At 36.5% G+C, this 24,891-nt stretch overlaps 1 protein-coding gene across 4 annotated transcripts in view; it reads left to right on the top strand.

The window, feature by feature from the left end:
• Nucleotides 1-11,916: 11,916 nt before the first annotated feature.
• The window catches only part of LOC150106836 (uncharacterized), a 203,157-nt gene continuing 190,182 nt past the window's right edge, over nucleotides 11,917-24,891 (top strand). For 2 of the 4 annotated variants that reach the window (XM_090393346.1, XM_090393344.1), the window contains exons 1-2: nucleotides 11,917-12,023; nucleotides 20,498-20,815. In XM_090393346.1, the coding sequence (XP_090249472.1) occupies nucleotides 12,006-12,023; nucleotides 20,498-20,815 (336 nt within the window). In that variant the 5' untranslated portion in view covers nucleotides 11,917-12,005. Of the gene's footprint in view, nucleotides 12,024-12,093; nucleotides 12,363-20,497; nucleotides 20,816-24,891 lie in introns of those variants that run through there. The other 2 variants (XM_090393343.1, XM_090393345.1) reach the window with 2 other exon arrangements.

Raw genomic sequence — 24,891 nt, 5'->3', positions numbered from 1 at the left:
CACAACTCCCTGGTCTCCACCAACTATAACTTCAACGCCATCTACCGCCCACCACTAGCATTTCCACAGACAATCGCAAACATCCATGCCCACGGCGGGATAAATATTTATATTTGCTTGCAATGTAATATTTAATAATTTTATTATCAATAATCCTATACAATTGGATTTTTTATACAAAATAAAAATCCATCTGTTTATCACAATGTCATATTGCTAGGCACAAACATATGCACGTCATAGTGAGATGCGAACTATTGGCGAATGCGGCACTGTCCGTCGCTCAGTTCCACGGTTGTTTATATGCAGTTTGCGCCAGTAGTGTTCGTAGTGCTTATTGTGTTTACTCTGTTTCTTTAAATATTTGGACATTGCAATTAAAGATAACATTTGTTATAGGTTTTATTTTATAACATTATTCTGGTTATGATAATGGATTTTATTTTTAAGTCATTTTGAATTATACCAAACAGTATAATTTTATCGATAAACTATTTTTGCATGTTTAATGTGTTTTTTTTAATTTTTACCATAATTTTGATATTTTATCCAAATATTTATACACTAATAAATAAATTTAGTTTAATCCTTTATTAAAGTGTAAGCAAACAAAGTTTGCACCTGAAGTATCTTCAGGGCTGAGGCAACTCGTGGTAAAGGTGGAATAAGTTTTGATCACGCCTTAGCATCTCCCATAATGCAAAGCACATCTCCTTGTGACATGTATAATGCTATGCATTAAGGGAAGGGCCACTAACCAGAACGATTTCGACCTTTAGTGAGGTCTCATCAGTTGGAGCCAGAACCAGAGGTGGTGATACGTGTACACTGCATTTGCAGTGTGTATGTATATTTCGAAAGCTGCAGCACCCCCACCATTTCAAGCAAATAGCTGCCACTGGTTATACAAATTATTGATATCCATGATATTGCTATACGATTATAGGTTACGAATAACTTATGATTAACCAATATTAAAGTATGTTTATAGTTTTAATTAAATACAGGACTAAACCGACATTTTTATTAAAACGACAGGCCAGAAGTGATATATGGAAAAAAAAACAGTAATGTCCTGTTCAAAACGGTACGTATGGTCAGCCTACTTATAGGGGGAAGGCGATGCCGTTTAATCTCTAACTTTTGGAGAATAATGGGAAAGTTCAGTCTCCCCAATCGGAGATAGCCTGCCCAAGACTAACTATACTGGTGAAGAGAGGCGACTGATAAGTGCCGCCATTTCTTGGTCCCTAATCCTAACACTGTTACTGTCTGAAAATATTGTGGTTTCGGCAATCGATTTTTTTTTTTTTTCGGTATGAAAATTCCGATTTATGGGTTTCTACGGTTGATTTTCTTCGTTTTACAGGGCGAAAAACTTGAGTTTCCCGGAGGAAAAAGCACTTTGCCCTTGCCAGATTTTTTCGGTAATCGGTCGACGAAAGGGTTATAAAATGTTCGAGTTGCCGACTAGAATCGAACTTCGAATGTTCTTTCTTCGAGTGGCCTAGCGCAATAGAAGTACGCGCCACTTCAAATGGACTACATAGGGTGGTGTTTATGGTATATGCATTTAAAAAGTTGCTGAGTATGAGAGAAAAAAAAATGTATCAGGTAAGGTGAACTGGAGAAATTAGTCTACTGCTAACTTTGTTGCATTATGCAAAACACTTATTGGTTCCCTGTGTTATACTTGCATGTAATTTTATCTGTTTATTTGCTCTCGCTGACCACATTTGAAAATTAATTTTCTATTATTTGGTGTAAAATATTTACATTAAATCCCAAGTGGGATTGCTAGCCACAGGAATAGAGCCCCTGTCATTGATACCATATTATATAAATATATGGATACCAATAAGGACTTATTACTTGAAATCCACTTATCTACACACCTATCAGATCTTTAAAAGAATAAATGACCGATTCATTTAGATGTACCACTTGCAATCGATCCTATTCATTTAATATCTACAAGTAGACATCAGAGGGTGGTGCATGGTGAAGTGGAATGAAGGCCAATGCAGTGTCCAAGCAGTGTAATAGGACCACTACTCTAATTTTTATATTAATGATATACAAGAAGAATTGAATGGGACATTCACTTGTTTGCCGATTATGCAAAACTAGGGAGGGCAATAGTTGATAAAGGTGATGTAGATATCTTACAGGATATTTAAACAAATCGGCAGTGTAGACAAAGGATTGGTTGCCAATTCAGTGTTGTAAAATAAAGTAATGCACTTCGCAATGAAAACATCACATAAGAAAACTGATGATGATGCTAGGGATCTGGAGGTGGTGGATAGAGATTTGAAATTCAGAAGACATATTGCAAGAATTGGCAAAATAGCTCAGAGGATTAGTTGGATGCTGAAGAGCATTGTCAAGTAAAGATGGGGAGGTTATCCCTCACAGATTTGGTCACCTGCCTTTCTTGATAATTGGGAGGTGGTATAGAGAATTCAGAGGCAAGTGACCAAGCTGGTGACAGGTTTGTGGAATACGCACTATGAGGATAAAGTAAGGGCATGTGCGTTGCAGAGTTTACCTAACAGGCGGAGGAGAGAAGATATGATATAGACTTACAAGTTATTAAAAGGATACTATAAGATTGACACAGAAGAAAAAATTTCAATATTTGGGGGGAAGGGGAAAAAAACAAGGATTCAAATTGGGATGCTGTCTAAGAGTGTGGCTAGTAAGAGTATACAGACTAGGTTTTTTTTTTGGAGAGTGGTAAATGAGTGGAATAGATTTCCAGAGGTGGTTGTGAGCACGCTAACAGTGAATACATTTAAGGAGATGTCTGACAGGCACTGTCGGTGCCAGGCTATTTTTCGCCCTGGGCAAAGTTTACAAGTGCGCCCCTTATTTCATAAACTAAAATGTTTCTAATTGACATTAACCACGCTACCGGCCAAGACGTCTATAGACGTTCACTTTATCATGGATGCGAAGTGCTTATTAAAATTGTAATACCATTGTTACAACAATGAAATATATGATGGATACGAAGCGTATGCGGATGCGTATTTGATCCACAACGGCCGGTAAGGTGGTTAAACAAAATAAAATTGTCTTTCAAGTTAAATTAATAGGGCTTTTTTAATTTTCTTTTTTAATTAATTTGAAAATTCTCTGTTATAATTCATTTACAAAAAAAAGTTATAAAATACCGAAATTTAATATTTTAAAATGTTAACGTTTTAAAATATTTATCTTAACTGAATTTTAAACAGCGGTAAGTTCAAATCATTTAGCTAAGGAACAAAAAAGAACCAAGAGTTAAATAATAAAATAATGTGATGTGTGAGGGATAAGGAAAAAGAATCGATACCTAAATCATATATCGCTATTTAATTTTGATATTTTAGTAAAGTATGAATAAAGCATAGCTTGAAGTTTTGCGCCCTAGGAGGTTGCCCAGTTCGCCTAAGGAGGTGCACGTTATGGAGTCAAAAGACAATACCTATCAGCAGGGCCGACGGTAGCGTCGGCCCTGCTGATATGTATTGTCTTTTGACTCCATAACGTGCCCATATAAATGTAAATAATAACAACAATAGCATACCTTTCCTGTACCCCACTTTAATATCCAGGAATGAGTCTTCTCTCTCCGCATTGCCATATTAAACTTGCACTCGCATCCAAAACTACTTTATCAACTGATGTTTCTGACATCATCCTTTCCTTTGTGTATTTCCAGAATTATGTAGCCCACATTCTATAATTGGGTCTCAATCAGTATTCTACACTCCCAGTGCTGTATAATAATAATAATAATAATAATTTCCATGAAGTTCAAAGTTCGTGCTAAGGTTTAACGGAATGAAAACAGCACAACGAAAGAATTAAACATAGATTTAATGGTTTTAGTATTTCGTATCTCACAGAAGAAATTACTGGGATATAAAAGAATTCTAGCGATGCATACAACACAAAATAAACGGAAGACAAACGTCAAGTCCTAAGAAAATCACTATCTGCGGAATAGAAGTTTCCTGAGGAACAGAAGTTTCTTTCAACCACGTTAAGATTTAGTTGGATTTTTAAGTTTGCTGATAGTTCCCAAAAAAAAAAAAAGTTACTGTGGGGAGGGTGGAAATGGAAGAGTTTGTGAATGTATCCACATGTGTGGGTGAGTTTTCTATCAACTGAGAAAGAAAGAGTACCATTTGGGAGTCTAGACAAGGCAAACTATGTGCTATTTTTGTGTATAGTGAATTGGATTCCGGGATGTTTGCTGGTCAGGTGGCGGTGGAATGAATAATGTGTCTCGTGTCTTAGTCAGACAAAAGGCTTGAATCAAATGCATCATATACTGTTTAAATTGCTAGGGAAAGACAGAGCACATAGTTGTACCCTCCGTTTGTTTACATATGGCGTCATTCCAAGTACCTGGTATGGATAGCAAAACTGAAAAAATTAGTAATGTAGGGGAAATTTAAAAGTGGTTTGAGAAAGGGAGAAATTCATGGAAAAAAGATGTCAAAACGGACAATGATATTAGCACTCCTTAATACTGAATTCTCGATTAAAGATGCAAGTCGGAAGAATTTTTTAAATGAGATGAAGTATAGTCGATTGGGGGAATTTTAAGAATTATCTAGATTGTTGGCCAATTGAAGGGGGGAGGGGAGAATCGGTAGTGTCTAATTTGGGCTGGAGGCCAGTGGCGGATTACCCATTAAGGCAATGAGGCACGTGCCTAGGGGACCCAGGCTTTGGAAGGTCCCCGAGTCAGGACATTTTCCTATAGTGTTTTAAAATAGATTAATGTTTTCAGTAAACATTTTAAAAATCTTGAATATTTTAAGCGAAAATTTTTTCGAAACAATTATTACGTTTTAATACGCCCTATCAACGTTTTATATAATGCCGCAATACCCCAAATATTATTTTTTGGGACCCCCAAATATAATTTGCCTAGGGGCCCCCCAACTATCCTTAATCCGCCACTGCTGAAGGCTTTCGATTTATTTAGGTGAGCCTTTTATAAAAGGGGAAAACTGAAAGGTTTTAGTTCATTGTAGTTCATGTGAAGAATTGAGTCAACATTTTAACAAGTCAGTCTTATATTTTCTTCTGAGAATTAGGGCTGTATTTTAAAGGAGTGCATGTAATGCTGTCCCTGAGCAACACATTAAAATTTTATTTTCTTCTGAGAATTAGGGCTCTATTTTAAAGGAGTGCATGTAATGCTGTCCCTGAGCAACACATTAAAATTTTACGATCGCATTCGCTGGTACTTATAATAGTGGAATTACCCATATCGGCTCTAGTAAATATTTTTTGCTTTGCGTAATTTATAAAGCGCGGAGAGTTGAAACTTCGTTTATATAGAATTATACCTACCTACCTGTGCAAAATAAAAACAAATTCCCCTATTAAAAAACCTTCCGAAATTCATAGATGCGCTAGCTTGTCTTGCTACCAAAGCAGATCGCCGTCATTTAGTCAAGCCACAACAAACTCAGCCATTAGCACATTTCATAGAGAACTCTTGTGTTCTCATGGAACTACATAAAAATATTTTAAAAAAATCTGCTAATGCATTTTTATTCCTCAAAGGGAGTAGATGAGACCAACTAGCAAATTAACTTTCTAGAAACTGGAGATTGATCTCCACCAGAGGCGTAGCTAGGGAGGGGCGGAGGGCGAGGTCCTCAAGTGGCACACTGAACCTTTTTTGAACTTTTATTATTATTGTTATTATTATTATTTCGGGCAACCCAAAGGAGTCGACAGACTCATCGAGGGAGGCCTAACATCATTTCAAGAACAACTATTCGACATTCACACAGTATCTATCATACCTCGCTTTGAACTCATTCACGGTCATAGCACCCACAACAGACTCTCGCAGCTTATTCCACTCATTCACCACTCTCCAAGTAAAGAACCTAGCTCTAACACCCCTGCTAACCACATTCTTGCCCAGCTTCCATGTATGGCCCTAGTCCTCCCACCACCAGTCCTATTCTCAAAAATATCTTCCGGATTAATCTTATAGAAACCCTTCAGTAATTTGAATGTCTTAATTATATTACCCCTTTTCTGCATATCGACCAATTTTTGCAACCCACAAATCTTCAACCTGTTCACATAAGGTTCATTCCACAGACCTGCTATCATCTTGGTCACTCATCTCTGGATACTCTCCACCTCTTTCCCATCAAGAAGAAACCTTGGCGCCCATATCTGGGCACAATGGTCTAGATGGGTTCTTATCAAGGCTCGAATATAGAGGAACAATAACCAGTTTGTCTCTGCTTGTTAAAGTATTTTTCAGCAACCAAGTGATTTCACGAGCTGATTTAGCTACTTTTGTAATGTGACCCCTAAACTCCCTATCAGTTCAACTCCCTATCCACTAACATTCCCAAATCCCTGGCCTCATCAATGTACTGGAGTACGGTTCCACCAATGCGATATACTGCTGCTAATCTTTTCACTCCAAAATGCATAACCTTACACTTTGCCACATTAAATTGACATCCATTTTCCCTAGCCCAGTCCTCCTAACTATTCAAATCATCCTGCAAAATTTTGACATCCTGTGCACTCACAATTGCACTATCCAACTTTGCATCATCAGCAAACAAGTGAACACTTCCTCTCAGATCTTTTCCTATATCATTGATGAAAAAATTGAAAAGTAGTGATCCAAGAACAGAACCCTGCGGCACATCACTAGACACAAGCCGTCTTTTGGACTTCACTCCTGAATAAACCACTCTCTGACATCCCTCTATCAACCACTCTCCTATCCATCTCACCAACCCTATATCCATCCCCATCTGCTCCAGTTTACTGATAAGAGTTCCATGTGGTATCCTGTTAAAGGCCTTGGCAAGGTCCAGTAGAATCACTGTAAACCCATTACCCCTATCCAGTTCAGCCGTCACTGTGTTATAAAACGTGAGCAAGTTACTGAGGCATGATCTATCCTTCACAAAAACCATGTTTTCCCCCATACAATATCCCATTTTCATCTATCCAATCCTGTATTATTTTCTTGAATAATTTCTCTAAGCCCTTGACAATGATTCCTGATATGCTAATCGGTCAGTAATTTACAACAGCAGTCTTGGAACCACCTTTATGCAGTGGAACTATTTTCCCCTCTTTCTACCCCCTCGGGACTAACCCATACCCGAGACTCAAATTAAACAAAATGGTCAAGGGTAGTGAGAATTCTCTAGCTGCTTCTCGTACGACACGAGCTGGTATACCATCCAATCCCACAGATGTATTGACATTGAGGTTTTGCAATACACTACTCACCTTCACTTCATTCACCGCATTTCCCGTATAATCTATTGGTTCATTCGTTTCTGCAATGTCACCACCTGGATGATATATTCTTGCAAAGTGCTCAGTAATTCAACTATATCAACTGATTCGGTTACCTCCCTACCATCGGCATTCTTTAAAATCATTCTGCCATATACATTTTTTCTTTTACTTTCAACATATCGAAAAAACTGCTTAGGATTGTCTTTAGTCTGCATGGCCAATGTTCTTTCGTAATCCTTTTTTGCTTTTCTTATCACACCCGTTACCCTTCTGACCTGGGCTTTATACCGTTCATGTGCCTGCTGGTCACCTTTCTCCTTAAATTCCGTCCATATTTTTTTCTTTTTTTTGCAGCTCAAGCTTAATGGTGTTATTCATCCATTTAACCCCTACTTGATTTATTATTCGGACTCTTGGTGTACAGTCAGCCATTGCTCCATGCAAACACTTCTTAACCGCCTCCCATGCACTATCAACTTCTAGCCCTTGCAGTTGTACATGCTATGGCACTGAACCAATCAATCTCCTAAGCTTGTCATACTTTCTAGCCCGATAATTCCACATGTACCCTGTCTTAATTGTAAATTTCAAACCTTAGCCACCTGCCAAGTCAAGACCCTATGATCATTCTTACCAATTGGTGGCAACGTGGTCATATTCGTTACAGCCAAATTCTCAGATGCAATTACTAGGTCAAGCACTCTCTGACCCCTAGTATTTTCCATTACATGCTGTCGCAGATGGTTATCCCTTAATAACCGCATAAAATCCAATTCCTTCCTCCCATGTGTCTTCTCCTCTTTCCAATCAATGTTACCATAGTTAAAATCTTCCATAATAATTATCCTCCTTCCACCCATTTCTTCTATTTGCTTGTGCATACTGTCACCACCATCTTTTCCATCACCTGGTCTATAGCAGCACCCAATTGTATATTTAGTTCTGCTAGCCACAATCTCACACCAAATGGCCTCAAATGTGCTCTTTTCTCTATCCTGCAGTTCCACTTCTATTCTTCTTGGCTGTAGCTCATCAACTATCATCAATAACACTCCTCCCCCATTTTATTCTCCCTGTCACTGCTGAACACACCATACCCCTCACATTTAATCCCATTAGCTGTGTTATCTTCTGTCAGCCATGTTTCACTAATGCCAATAACCTGTGGTCTGGAAGTGCAAACCAAGGCCAAAAATTCTTCCCGCTTATTCCTAATACTTCTGGCATTTGTATACATGAATTGCAGAAGCCGTGTTGTCCCATCCGTATTTTGATGTCTTATACTAACTGTCCCATTCTGATTTGTGGTCTTTCCTACTCGCTTGGGCATATTACACACATTCACACACTCAACTGTCTCCCTAAAATCTGCATATATATTCCCCCCCCCCACCCTTAATAACTCTAGTTTCCCTGATTCTGCACATTCACTTCCACTACATTCGACAACACCTTTTCAAGTCTCCATACACCAAATCTAAACCATCCATTTTATATAAATCCTTTCACCCATCAAACTCATTCCACACATCCAAAAATGCCACACTACTCATCAAACATAAACGTTTGCAGTTAATTCTAAAATACAGTCTTGAGAACTCATTTCCAAATATTGTAATACTACTGCGAATTTTCCTCGCAATTGCTGTAAGTGTTGCTAGTTGTGAGAGGAGTTTTTCTAAATTACAATTGATTATGAATTTATATTATTATTATTATGAACCTATATTACTATGAAATAGACTTCAAAAATGTCATCGACGTTTTTGCTAACAGAAAAGAAAGAAAAATAACATTCTAGATTGTTGAAATTAAAGTTTTATTTCAAAAATAAACATAGTGTTTTAATTTCTTTCCCTATACATCATTTTGACATTTTGTACTATTTTTGGTGTGCTGAGAGGGGCGGCAAACTCAGGGACCTCACCGCGCGACAAAAGCTCTAGCTACACCACTGAACTTCACTATTAACCAATCGCATATAACTGACATGTGATTATGAATAATTTTAATTAGCATCCAGGGGAAAGAGTATGGGTGGCAACTGCCACCTTATCATATCTCTAACACAAATCAAATCAAAATCAGGCCTTTTTATTCCCGTATACGGGAGTAGGCGAGGCCATTTAGCCCTATCTAACTTTTGGAGACTGAGTGGGCAGTTTAATCTCCACTGGTACCCAATCAGAGACAGATGGCCCAAAGCTATCACTAATTAAGCGGTACGTAGTGAAGAGAGACGGCTCAAATATGCCGCCATCTCGTTGTCCCTAACCCTAACACAATATATTTAATGCCTGAAATAATGTGGGTTCTACGGTCGATTTTCTTGAGTTTACAGGACGAAAAACCCGAGTTTCCGGGAGAAAAAACCTGCTTGCCCTTGCCAGAGATCGACTAACTCGGGAACCGGTCGAAAAAAGGCTTAGAAAAATTTCCTCTAGTCGCCGACTAGACTCGAAATGAAGTCTTCCTTCGTGCGGCCAAGCGCGGTGGAGTGCAAACGCCACATCCACTGAGCTACACAGGCTCCGTCCTCTCTAACACTATATATATTATTAGGGTCAAAGATAGCGGGAGTTCTAAGGTCGATTTTATTGCGCGGCAGGATAAAAAAAAAACAAAAAAAAAGAGCTTTCTGGAGAAAGAACCCTTCTTTCCAGTGCTAGAGATCGACTAATTTGGAAACCCTTTGAAGAAAGGCTTAGAAACAGTTTTTAGCTCAGTTCTAATCAGCGACTAGAATCAAACTAGAACAGTCTTTCTTTGAGTGGCCTAGAGCTATGGATGTAAATATCATTTTCCATAGGGCTAATACACAGGCATTATTATTAAGTTTCACCACCAAGGATTCTTTGAAGAATCCTTTGAACTTTGAAGCAACCCCACTGGTATAGCTAATAAATCTGGTTCTTTCTTACGAATTTCTGAAAATGAGGAACAAATGACGACATTCGCAGTTCTTATCCTTATCCTCAAATTCAGCTGATTCAAGTTGTCAACAACCTTTCTTCAAGATGCAAACTACGAGCAATACAAATGTGCCCATTGGTTGTCTACCGATTTTCAAAGGTGGAGCCAAAGAATTCTGCCCGTTTAGAATTCTCATTTAGGGAATACAGTTGCTGAACAATAACATCAGCTGTGGAAGTCGTTACTGCTTCATCATCATTATACATGAAGTTGAAATACATCTTGGGATGGCACTATATTTCATAGAAACCTAAATCGTAGACACCTTAATACTGTGCGGATTCTAATTGCACTTTGCGTTATTCTAGGTCTGTTTTCTGCAAGTATGAAATAATATGATTCAGGTTTCTTGAAAAATTCTTCCTTCAACATGACTGCAGTTCATGTTTCATCGTTGGATACACACGTTGTTGGTCTAGCCCTAGTACTTCCCTAAGGCAATCCATTGATTTAAGTGTGAGACTCTACAGGCTAGTCATGTTTTTCCACAAGTTTCTTTATTAAAACGGGTTTCATTACCACCTGCAATATGAAATAGGGTGTTGTTTTCTTGTTATAAGAGATATGGTCAGTTCTATAAATCTGACAATGTAGGAGACATCCCACCGTCCCACTAGATAATTGCATAATCATTTAGTATTCATCTTTACAGGCACTTCAAAATTTGGAGATTCAGCTCAAGGCTATCACATCTATACAGCAAACTTCACAGTTAGGATGATACAGTTAAGCATTAAGTACCCTCCTGATATCCACCATGATTCCAGTAAAATGCTTTATGCCCATCCATACTACACTTGTCTTTTCAATGAGAAGGGGGGGGGTCATTGGTACTTCCATATTAAGGACTTCCAATGATCTACAGCAGGGCTGTCCAACCTTAGGTAATCCGAGTACCGCATTTAAAGAAACAGATTTATCCGAGGGCCGCATTCGATGCGTATCTGGTAATTTAGTGAGCAGCAGCGATACAACCTCGATAGCTGAACAAACAAATTGTGCACTCACGTTCCCCTTGAGCGCCCGGAGCATGCGCGTTACGACAAAACTGTAAGAACGCTTCTTCGACACGTCTAATATTTTAAAAAACACGTGGGTATATAGTGATGTAAAAACACCAAATATTATTATTATTATTCCTGATACCTCCAAATAAAATAAAAAAAAACAACATCGAGATTATCGATTAATGATAGAATTAAAATATCTAATACGCATTTGGTTTAAATTGTTATTTTATTTTTTCGATCGTGAAAATAAAAACCCGCAGGTGGGCCGCACAAAATCGCACCAAGGGTCGCAGGTCGTGTTTTGGACTGCGATGATCTACAGAGTAGTATGATATCCTTTACATTCTTATTTCAGTATACGAGGATCATATAATTCAGCCAATATAATTATTATATTTTTATATTATAGTCACTAAGAGCAACACTGCAGTAAAATTTACAAATCTTGATAAAGTATTAATTTTTATTCATTTCTGAACATCGTTAAATTATTTATATTAGTTTCTTAGTTGAGATTGAACTGTCCATTCAGTCTCCAAAAGTTAGATAGAGTTAAAACGGCCTGGCCTATTTTGGATATTTTTATTTAGTTGATATATTAAAAATACTTATTTATTTGTTGCAAGGTATCAAAAAAAAAAAAAAGAAGAAGAAGAAGGTTTCTATTATACGACTTGAAATTATTGTTACGGGCATCTGCATGTAATCTAAGACTCTCACATGGAAGATCCAGATCAAGTTGGTATGCTACCACTAGTCGTCGCTATCATGCTCAAAGCATGATTTGTTTTAGCGTGTGTTTGTTATGGTTTTGAATGTCGTATAAGTATTATTTTTGTAATTGTTCAATAAACAGTAAATAAACTCTGCACATGCATGTTTGATTTCAGTTATAATATCTTGTTTCAAAGTTGAAGATAAATATAGGCTGTTGCAGAGATCGGATAAAATAGCTAATATGAAAACACTAGTTATTTTATTTAAAAATGTATTTTAAAAATCACTATCATGGTTTTCCCTGTTACTATTGAGGAATCAGTTTAAAATTTTAAATAAAGTTGGGGGTAAAGGAATGAGGTAAGAAAGTTTTCCCATCCCTTATAATATATAGATCTCTATTTTATACTTAATAGTCTAGCTAAAACAACCGAAAAAACTTTTTTTTTTTTGAAGTTTCCCAGTGTTGTTGTATTTGTTGGTAGTTTTATCTTTTTACACTTTCAATCAGTATCTGTTAGTGTTTGATATATGGAAAGTTGATAATTGTCATCATCATCAGATCTGCATAGAGTCAAAAGACTCATTATGAGAGGATCCACTGTCACACACACATACATAGATCATCAAACTGTGTTGTAAACCAATCACTATCTCCACACACACACACACATACCATGCTCTTAGATAATGTATTCTAGTCACCCATCCCTAACCATGCAAAAATCCTACTCCTCATTCCCTGCTCATTACCCTCCTTATAGTTTCGAGTGATTGCTTCGTGTTCTTCTCTTGCTATTATAAGAAACCCCCTTTCAAATTAATTAGGTGAAAATCCTATTATATGTCTCAAATATAATTTCTCTGCTACTTCCTATTTACCAAACCCTGCAAGTTGCATCTTTTCAGTCTTTCTTCATACTTAGCATTCCAGAGATCAGACCACCTGTCATTTGTCTTTGGGCCCTTTACAATATATCTTCATCCTTGTGAAAACCAGGTGGCCAAATCTGCTCACAGTAATCCCTATGTGGCTGATCAAACCTTTACATGTGTGCAACCATAATCTTCATACTTCTGCATGTCAATGAATGCCTTCTGCATCATGCCATAATCTGTTATGATAGACAAGAAATGAAATTCTTGTTTTAATCCTTAATCCAAGCATAGATGAACGGAGTTTGCATGCGAAGTATCTTCATGATTAAGCTATTGTGATATAGAGGGTTATTGACTTTTTATCAGTTGCCTCCTATCCTATCCTATTCCTTCAGCCATACGGCTGGTGTGGATAGCTATATGCTACCATACTAGGGAAATTATTATGAGCAAGGTTGCCTTCCTTGCTGTAGTATATTTTATGACTGTAGCCATGTGTGTTCACAGATTTCAAAACATTCTGTTTTGAGAGAAGAAAAACCCGAGTTACTTGGGGGGGGGGAACCCTCCACCTCTGTATGAGACAGTTAACTCACCTTTAGTCGAAAGAGACCAGATAAAGGTTCCTTCACTGATAGGAATAAAATCCAAGTCTTTCCGACCAAAGGGCTTTGTCTATACCGAATGAGCTATGGAGGCCCCCTCAGTTGCCTCATCAGTATCGCATAATTCACACTTCACTTCAGATGTGAATGTTGTTGTCTTGTCCTTTGAAGAGTCTTAGAAGTTTCCGTGTGCTCCTTGTACTGCTTTGGCTATGTCGATGATTTTGTTTGTATAGAGCTGTTGTTCAGGATTAGGATCTATTTCTTGCAAGGCTGCTGCAATTGCTGGACAGGTGAAGATGTGAGTGGGTGTCAGTTCAGTATTGGGGCACTTGTTGCAGTTTCTATATGTTCTCGTATCATCTGTATTGATCTTCATTCCTCTATAATGTCCTGTTCTTAGTCTTGCTATCATTGTGGAGGTCTTTCTGTCAGCACTGATTTCAGGAATTTGATGTTGTATCAGTGATTTCAGTGGAATTAGTTTAGCTTTTGCTAGTGCATTGGCATTAGCAAGAGTTATTATATGAGTTTCATGGTTGAGTTCTCTGGCCTCTTTTGCTAATTTATCAGCTGCTTCATTGTAATCAATGAATATAAGCAACTTTTTCCTAAACACTTTAGTTGATTTAAGAGTTTATGGATGTCTTGTGTGGTATTGCCATTTTTGATTGCCTCCATATCTAATCTTGAGTCACTGTAAATTATAATTCCTTCAGATTGTTGAGATGATGATAGTTTTAAGTAGGCTTCAAGAGCTTTATTTATTGCGTAGAGTTTGCTCGTAAAATTGGAAGCGATTCTCCCGGATCCAACTTTTATTGAAAGTTTTTAACCTTTTGGGAGTAGAAGGAGAACACCAGCACCTCCATTAATCATATTGGTGTCTGACGATCCATCGGTATAACAAATAACCTGTTTGGAGGATGAAAGAAGGTTGATAGTATTTAGGCCTTTTTCTTTGAGCATTTCTTTTGGGTTTTTTTTTGTACAGAGTTTGGTAAGGTTTAGATTTATGGAGGTATTTGAAGGTAAAGGACTGGAAAATAGAGGTTCTTTGTTTATGTGGGCATTTAGATAATCAAGACATTTCCTTCCTGATAGTGTCATCATATTGTAAAGTTGATGATCTGTGAAGTCTGCATTTTTGATTCCAATGTTCATAAGTTTTTAGGGAGATATGATCGCTTTGGTAGCTTCTGATATTATTTATGAATTTTATGGTAGCAAATTTTCGTCTGTCCTCCAGCAGGTCAAGCCCACATTCCTGTTAGGCTCTGATGTTGTTAGTGGATGAGACTGCACCAATGATAATCTTGGATGCTTTTGCTTGTATTTTGTCTAATTTTTTCTTTACCGATGAGGCCGAAGGTGACCAGATAGGTGCTGCATATTCCATTATTGGCCTTATTAGTGTAGTGTAAGTAGTTTTGAGGATTTTTGGCTTTGCACCCAGATGTGAATGTTGCTTTGCATTATGTGAAGGGCCATTGCCCAGGATCTGAATGAAGCATCATTGAGATTTCATCAGCGGGAGCTTAACCTAGAAAGATACCAAGGTTAAATCAATGCAGAATCATATACAAGTAGTAAAAAAAAAGTCAATCACTGTGTTATTAAAATACTCTGGATCAAAGATAGAAAATATTTTTGCTTGGCAACAAAGTAAATTAGAATAGATAAAAAATTATATTATAATTTTAATCCTCTAACAAAGTATGTATGCTTTGAATTAAGGACTAAATATAGCTAAAAAAAACTATAAAATCCTACATGTATTCATATTCTTCCCTCTACAGTGCAACTGGACACAAGACCAAAGCTGAACTATTCTTGCTCCTGTTTCAAAATAAGAACAGATATTTACATAGATATAGCTAAATTAAAACTGAACTTATGTGAAAATTAACCATTTATTGGTTAATTTTTTTTCAATATTTCATAGTCATCTTCAATATAAAAATGAAACAGAATAACATACAAACATAACAGAAAAATTCAACAGTATGGCTGTGAAGTTTCAATATGGTAACAGTAACAATTTAATTATTAAAGAGGAAACATGATCAAATTGGAGGAGTGCTATTTCTCGTCAGGGAGATGAATGTTGGCATTGGACCTGTTTAAATTATGGTGATTTATTAAATTGAACTCCTCCAATCTGCTCATCTTTCCTGGTTTATTTCTTGACTAGGACTTAATTAGTGATTGTTACCTTACTAAAACTTGAGTAGTTATTCACTATTGAGTTATATTCTTGTCCACTATATTATTATTATTGAGAGGGAGACCATACATACTATTTGCACCAGCTGGTGCCAGAATATTTACACCAGCTGTCATACCTGTTCTTGAATTCATTCACACTACTTACAACATCCATTGGCAGTCCATTCCAAGCATGCAACACTCTATGAGAGAAAAATCTAGCCCTCACCCCTTTCTTGGCAGCATTCATTCTCAACTTCCAAGGATGCCCTCACCTCCTTGGAAATTGAGAATGCATCCTACAGCCTACAAATTCTCAATCTATTGAAATAATCAGTATTCCATAATCCTGATATCATTTTGGATACTCTCCTTTGCACACTCTCTCTCTCTCCAGAATCACCACAGAAACCACAAGACCAAATCTGCATGCAGTAGTCAAAGTGAGGTCTTATCAAGTCCTTGTAAAGAAGCAAAATGACTTCCTTATCTTTATATTTGCTATATGACTCTTGAACTTCAATTTCCCTTATTTCCTAAAATTCCAAGATCCATAACCTGATCAGTTTCTTCTAGCAAAATCTCACCAATATAATATGACATTGGATATCTGATCATGCCAAAGAGATCAGATGACTACATTTACTGACACTGAACTGACATTCATTTTTCCATGCCCACAATTCCAGCCCATTCAAATCATTCTGCAAGTACTGTATATCAGCAGCACTCCTGATTACCCTACCTATTTTTGCATCATCAGCAAATAGCTGTATGTTGCATGTCAAATCCTTCCCAATGTCATTAATATACAGATTGAATAACGGTGGATCGAGAACTGATGCTTGAGGCACACCACTGGTTACCTTGATTGCAGATTCACCCCCCCTTCTCCCAATATACAACTTTTTAATATCTGTCAGTCAGCCATTCTCTTATCCATGCCAATAGTTCATACTCTAATCCCATATTCTCCAATTTATGCAACAGTATTCCATACTGTATTCTGTCAAAAGCCTTAGCAAAATTCAACATATCATGTTAACTCAGTGTTAACATTATTATAGAATGTGAGCAAGTTGCTAAAACATGGTATTCCCTTAATAAACCCATGCTGTTCATTGCAAATTAGAGATTCTCTGTCATATTCTGAATGCAAGACCTAACCAGTTTTTCCAAAATGTTCACCACCACTCCTGAAATAATGGGTTAATAGTTGGATGCATTGGTCTTTGCACCACCACCCTTGGGCAATGGGATTACCATACATTTTTTACACTGTTGTGGAATCTTTGCTGTTCTGAGACTCAACTTATATAGCCTGGTCAAAGGAATAGTCATTTCAGCTGAACACTCTTCTGGCATCCATGCTGATGTCTCATCAGTTCCTATTGCAAATTCTTATTCAGTTTGTGCAGCAGCTCTAGTACTTCCTCCTCATACACCTGAGTTTCTTCATACAGTGAAGAGGTAGCAGAGAGTGTACTGTTGCATATATCAGGTTGATAGTTTTTAAGAAAATGGGCACTCATTCGTTGAACAACCTCTTCTGCATCTGTTACCCTTACCGGCTGCATTCAGAAGAGTTATTCTTTCATATTCATTCTTACTTGCAGCATATCAATAGAATTCTTGTGAGTTGTCTAGCTTGCAGAGCCAGTTTCTTTTCATACTCAGACTTAGCTTTCTATACAACATTTGTGACTTTTCTGGTCTGCTGGTGCTTATAATTTTTATAATGGACATCATCCTTATGCATACAGTATTCCTTCCACATCATCCTTCTATCTCTTGCTTGATAAGATGACACACCATTTGACTCCTACCCTGTTTATTCTAGTTTAGCATTCTATTTTATTTCTAGTTCAGCATGTAACTTTTCTGAATGGAGCATTCATAAACTTAGCCTCTTCTCAAGTGAGTACTGCATGATCACTGTTACCAACTGGAGGCAGAATAGTTATGGTTTAACTGAAACCCCATCTGACACTATAATCAGATGTAATGCTCTTTGACTATGAGTTCCTTCTGTTACATACTGCTTGAGGAAGTTGTCTCACAACAGCTCAGTAAATTCAGTTTCATTGATGCCAGCCTGGTTGGCCGAGTGGTTAGCATATACGCTCTCCAGCCAAAAGGCTGTGGGTTCGAATCCCGCAGTGGGCACGGATGTTTGTGATTGTCTGTGAAAATGCTAGTGGTGGTGGTAATGGGTGGTTGGTGTAGATAATGATGGTAGTTGCAGTTCGTTGTAGTTGGTGGAGACAGAGTGGTAGAGTAGCCCTCCTTCGATGAGTCTTTGGACTTCCTGGTGGTGTCAAGTAATAATAATAATTCCTTGCATGCAATTTCACAGCTATCCAATCAGTGTTTGGATAATTCAAGTTCCCCATTATGATTACTCATTTTGCACCCATGTATTTATTTAATGATGCATTTCTTCATCACTTGCAACCGATCCACTAGGTCTGTAACTACACCTACATACTATGTATTTAATATTGATGGAGTCCAAAAAGATTAAATACTATGTATTTAATCTTTTTGGACTCCATCTTACACCAGATGGCTTCAAACTCACTAACACATAAAAAATTGTTACTAGTTTCAGTCATTGGTCTCAACTCTAACTAGATTAAAGTCATCTGATATCATTAGCAGCATGTACCCTCCTCTCCTATACAGTCTGTATTTCCTAAAAATACTGTACCCTTTGTACTCGATACCAGTTAGTATGTCTGTTTCCGATAGCCAGGTCTCACTAATGCTTACAATATGAGGTCCCAATATATTAACCAAGCCAACAAACTCTACTTCTTTGTTTCTGATACTCCTAGCATTCTTGTACAAACATAATATGCTACTTGCATGCTCTTTTGTATACTCTTATCTGTGGTCTGCATGACACAGTTCAACAACTTGCAGATCTCTGTTCTTATCTAGTTCCTTACTTATGCAGACATCTTTGCACATGCTCAATAGGTCCAAACCAGATGAACACAGAATCATTCTCTTTTCTTTCTCTCTTTCTTCATAATCATTTCCATAATAATAACCATTCCCATCATTTACACTGTTACCTAACATTTCCACTTTTACACACAGATTCTTACGATTCCTTCCATCAAACTTCAGTCTCCCTGACTCTTTGTGTTAGGTCTCATATCAATTAATAATATTTCAAAGACACCTGATGCCAAACACATTCAAGTGTAGGCCATCCATCTTATACAAATGCAATCGTGTGCCATTTGATTCGATTATAGCCCTTCTTCGTAATTAATTTCCATCATATCTAGGTAATATATTAATGTTTTTTACTTTCTTACTCTTGCTTCTTCCAACAACCTTTTCTTATCCTCTCTCATACTGAATTTATCGCTAGTTAAGTCATTGGTACCTTATCAGAATTATGACCTCTTTTGCTTTTCTTTTCTGTTTTTCGATTGCTTGCATTATATTTTTAACTTTTGTTCCAAGAAAACTTGACATTATAACCTGCTCATCAATGGCATGTTTTATGATAGTGTCACTGTCCCAAATAACATCCTTCTTTTTACAATGAACTTTATTTACTACATTTTCATTATTATGCACCAGCTTACTTGATTCTATGCTTTGTTGTTTTCCATTTTGCTGCTGAACTTTTTTATTCTTCCTGTGTTCCTCTAAACCAGGGGTTGCCAAACTTCTTTGACCGTCGACTCCTTCAAGAGTTTCTTGACTTTTTTATCGACCCTCACCATTTTACTATTATGTAATTATAATAGGACAAGCAAAAAAGACGCTTATGTGAGTTTTTAGATTTTTTATTTTATAGTTACAGTGTTTATTATATGTATAATATAGTATATATTATTATATTGGCTTAACGTCAAAGGGATACGTTTTTGTTTTTGACTTCCTTCTTAACATTACATATTTGATAGGAGGGATAAATAATATATAAAATATAAAATTTAATTTAGATAACAAAGTAACAATAATACAATCTTCCTTATATATATATATATATATATATATATATATGAAAATAAGACTTTTATTAACTTATTATACAATTTACTAACGTCAATGTGAAGGGTGTGCTTCATTGCTGGGCGGGAACCACCGACATCCGTTTATTGGTAAACACGGCATTTTGGCCTACTTGATTGGCCTCCGTAACTATTTTCATGACCTTGCTCCATCTTACAGGTCCTATTCATGTCACTGTTCCCACGATTCACTCTTAATTGCGTTGTCATTCAGGATGGAAGTGATCCAAGTTAACCGAATTAAATATTACCCGTACAATGATGTCTTATATTTTTCTATCGACCCCTGAGGCTGAATCGAACCCTAACAAAGTTATATCGACCACTTTGGCGACCACTGCACAGCTTTCTGTAATTCCCTTGTTATTGTCTAATAATCTGCTTTAACCTAGCAGTTTCGAAGATGGTAAAATTATTTTCAATATCATGTTTAGTGTAGAATCCTTCTTCTTCACTACTTCGCTGTTTTTGTTAGTGTTCCATTTCTTCTGAATTTTTGGTGCCATTTTACGGCTGTATTTAATATTACAATATCCCAATAAAAATTATCAATGAAGTTTAATAAGATGTATGATTGTAAATAATGGTTCCTGTGAGCCTCCAGTGATGAGTCTTGGGACTCCATGGTGATGTCTGGATCATAATACATGAATCTCATACATTGTGGCTTGGAGATATGTGGATGTTTTGTAAATTATGAAAATTATCTTATCTTTAGTATATTATGATTTTTTAAGCTAACATACAAAAATGTTGATTTTTGCAGGCTCTTCAGAAAAATATTTCTTCAACTGATGAGTGGGAAGAATTCTTCTTTATATTAGTGTATATAGAAATGAGCACGATGATTAGTGAGTATAGGTGTCCTAAATGTCATGGAATGTACTCATCATTTGCAAACTTATGTCATCATGTTCAAAATGACCACGGGCTCTGGTATTTAAAGAAAACTCACTCCTCTATAGAACATCCTTACCACTATCAGCATCCTGTTTATCAGCAGAGATTTGAACAAACACATATTACAGAATTACCAGCTGAATTGCCTTTTAGTATTCCCAAGGAGTATAACAGAAACATTAATGTAAGAATGTAACTATTTGTATAACTCAGTGTATGAATAACTTGAAAATTTCTAATATTTATGATGCAGTTTTGATATGTGTTTGTATTTATTATTATTATTTCGTGACACCTCCAAGGAGTCCAAAGACTCATTGCAGGAGGGCACCTACTCTATAATTCTCTGCCTTCACCAACTATTACACCGAACAGCTACTACCATCATCTACACCAATGGCATCTACTGCCCACCACCACCACTAGTATTTTTTTGTCTGTAAATTGCATGTGTTCTGAAGGCCGATTTGTCTGTATGCAGGATGAAAAATCCAAGTTTCCATAAGAAAAAAACCCTGCTACCTCCATATAAGATTGGCTAACTGGCCTTCAATTGAAAAAATCATATAAAGATTTCTCCTGTCACAATGAGAATTAAACTTAGGCCTTTTCCAATTGAAGGGCACAGCACACTGTTGTGCTTCCAATTGCGCTACGGAGGCGACATTTATTAGAGTGAACTTTCCCCTCATCAAGAAATAATGTATGCAAACGATTTTACAAATTAAAATGATAAGTAATTGCTTACCACTATTGATATTATATCTTTTTTTCAATTCTTTTTCTTAGTAAACTCCATGATATGTACATGGACATGTATATGTACACATTCATTCAACAAGCAATTGAGAATTTTATTATGTTCATACTTATTTGGAAGAAAAAAAAAATTCGCATGCTACTTTGCTTGTTGTGAAAGGGAACCTCAATTTTTCTCACTTGCTGCTCTAACTCAAATTGGCTAACTACCTGAAAAATGCCTATAGAATACTTCCATCACAGACAGAATTTTAACCTAGTTTTTTTTTTTCCCATTCAAGGAAAACACATATCATGATACTTGACCACAGGAACATCTGCTAATTATATTTACAGATGTTAATACAATCCACTGTTATGTAAAAGTTGTTTGATTATCATATTTATTTCCCATTGATGAAATGTCCATGGTATTACTTGTTCATTCATTTTTAATAAAGATCATCTGAGACGCACTCATTTACTTAGCATATTAATGAAGATGAATGAAAGGATAGAATACATCTTAGTTTTTTTTTTAACCTTGATTACATTGATGGACCTGTTGTTTCGTTTTGGGTGTCTCCACAAATGCAGGTCACAAATGGCGATCTTGGGCCATTCTTCTCTATTTGTTTCCTATCACTCTGGTTAGAGGGTCTTCCCATCTAGTTGGAGGGCTACTGGGTTTTCCCTTGGTTGAACTTGGATACCAGTTTGTGACATGGTAGGTTCACCTGTTGTCATTGAGTCTTGCAATATGACCTGCCCATTGTGCTTTGTTGTCATATATGGTTTTCACTGCTTCTTTTACTCTGGTTAATTTTCTGATAGTTGTATTTGTTATGTGATCTTTCTTACTCATCCCTAAGATTATTGTTTCCCTGGCATGCTGGGTGGTTTGTAGACTAAGTTCTTCTTTTTGTGTGTTTGCTCTCCAAGTTTCAGAGGTGTATGTTAAAGATGGGAGGACACAACTGTCGAACATGCTAGCTCTTATTTTAATATCTAGCTTAGGAAAGCTGTGATTATGGATTTGATACGGTGAAAGAGGTCCATGCAACTCTTTTTCTTTTTGGTATTTCTTCAAAAATATTGTTATCCATGTTTATTGTTTGACCAAGGTATGTGTGGAATTCTACACTTTCTATGGTGAAATTATTTAGTTGGATGGTGTATGTAGGTTTGGCAGTATTTGTTTCTCAGTCATTTGGTTTTGTTAGGGTGAATTTTTAGTCTTATTTTATTACAGGCATTATGCACTTGATGAAGCACAGTTTCAAGTTTTGGAGAGTTTTGAGCTATGAGTATGATATCACCTGCATACATTAATATTTGAAACAACTCTCCATCAATGTTTATGCCACCTTTTAAGTTGATTTTCCTTAAAGTAGTTTACCGAGTACACGTAAAAAAGGTGTGGTGATATGACATCTCCTTGTTGCATACCTTGGTTTATGGCAATAGTTATAGGGTTGTCAAATAATGTTATTTGTGTATAACTACCAGTGTTAATTTCTTTAATTAGATTGATGTAGACTGGATCGAGGCCTTGTTCTAGTAGTGCCTGTAAAACTGTGTTATGTTCAATGGTGTTGATAAATAGAAAGCAAGGAGGGGCATGCTTTGCATTGTTCACTAAGTTGGGTGACTACTTGTATGTGATTCAAAAACAGGATTCAAAAAAGGCTATTCTACAATAGCCTTTTTTGAATCCTGCTTGTACTTTATTATTATTTTCTTGAAGGGTGGTTTTGATTCTGTTTGATATAATTTTTGTCATTAACATATATATGTGTGTGTGTGTGTGTGTGAAATATATATGTTTCTCGGGGGGCACTGTAACCCCTAGAGAGCACGTCCCCTGGGTGGCGGATAGGGGAGCTCACCATATGTGCGTGCGCGTGTGTGTCTGCGTGCATGTGTGCGTGTATATATGGTGGGGTGGTCCGAATATACTGAATAAGGACTCATGGACCAACAGGGCCATAAGGGACAATAATCTTGATTGTAAGGGAAGCAGCACTCCCATGGACCCCTAGCTGGATCTATCCTCTCCTTCTGCTACTTTGAGGAAGATCCACTTACTTTAATCTTTCCTATAAGGCCTTATCAGCCAACTCTTCTTATTTTATGACCCTTATGCTATTAGAGTACTCGAGGGCCATGGGGGTCTTTTCCTTTCTGGCCTTACAACTATGCCCTCTCTATAAACCTTACTATATTTCTTCTATAATCTACTCTTCCCCCTTCAATATACCCTATTCCTCCTATGGGTTTTAATTCGGAAGAAGGCTAGTTCAGAAGCCTTAAGGTAGCAGCCCTACCACTGAACTATTCCATCGTCAGGATAGTCCCCTGGCATGGAGAACATAATTCCACTAGTAAGCTGACAGAAAAAGATAATCGGATTGAATTTATAGGGAACGACCCTGGAATGGAAAAGGTAAAACAAAAATGGAAACGACAAAATATAATGCACATAGCAAACTCGAATGTAAGAGGAATAGCATATAAAGAAATAGAATTAGACCAATTATTAAATGAAAGAAATTTTAAAATAGCAGTAATCACTGAAACAAAAAAGAATTTAAAAGGAACCGTGAGAACTGAAAATTTTAATGTGATATACAATGGAGTCGACAGAGACCAAAGAGCACAAGCAGGAGTCATGATTTGGGTCCATAACTCCCTTTCAAAACAGTTAAAACATTATAAATTATGGAATGAAAGAATAATAGAAGCTAGAATAAAAATAGATAGAGGCTATTTAACAATAATTGGTTTATATGCCCCAGAAGAAGGAAGAGAACAGGATAATATTGATTTTTATAATCAGCGACAAAACATATATAATAAAATAAATAAAAATGATTACGTAATTTTAGCAGGAGACTTAAATGTAAGAATTGGAAACACGAAAATTAATAATAATATAGGAATACATGGAGAACATACTCTAAACAGGAATGGTAAAAAATTGATTGACTTTGTAGTTTATAATAACCTAAAAATAATGAATTCCTTCTATAAACATAAAGATATACATAAATATACTTGGGCAGCAAGAGGATGAAAATCAATATTAGATTACTTTATATTAAATGAAAAGACATCAAAATTTTCACTAGATGTTAGAGTTCACAGAGGATATGAAATAAGCAGTGACCACTTCCTTGTTAAAATAAAATTAAGATTACCACTTAAATGGCTATAAGTAACAAGAGCAGAAAGAAAAATTGAAACATTTGTTTATAAAACTAGACTATTGAATTACACAAATGTACAATGGCTATATGAACAAAGAATTAACCAATATCTAGATAAAATAAAACAAAATGAAGAAATAGAAATAGAAATAGAATGGCTTAATATAAAATGATACTAAATGTAGCACCCAATGAAAGCTTAGGAAAGACCAAAAAATTCAATAAAAGGAAAAAACTGAAGATTCTGGATGATACAATGAAAGAAATAATCAAAAAGAAAAAAGAAGCCTATCACAAATGATTAAGTAGTAAA

Source organism: Typopeltis vanoorti, chromosome 5 (genome assembly GCF_054136105.1).
Source record: "Typopeltis vanoorti isolate ZY-2024b chromosome 5, IOZ_Tvanoo_1.0, whole genome shotgun sequence".
Classification (NCBI taxonomy): domain Eukaryota; kingdom Metazoa; phylum Arthropoda; class Arachnida; order Uropygi; family Thelyphonidae; genus Typopeltis; species Typopeltis vanoorti.
This window is presented reverse-complemented; position numbering and strand designations above follow the sequence as displayed.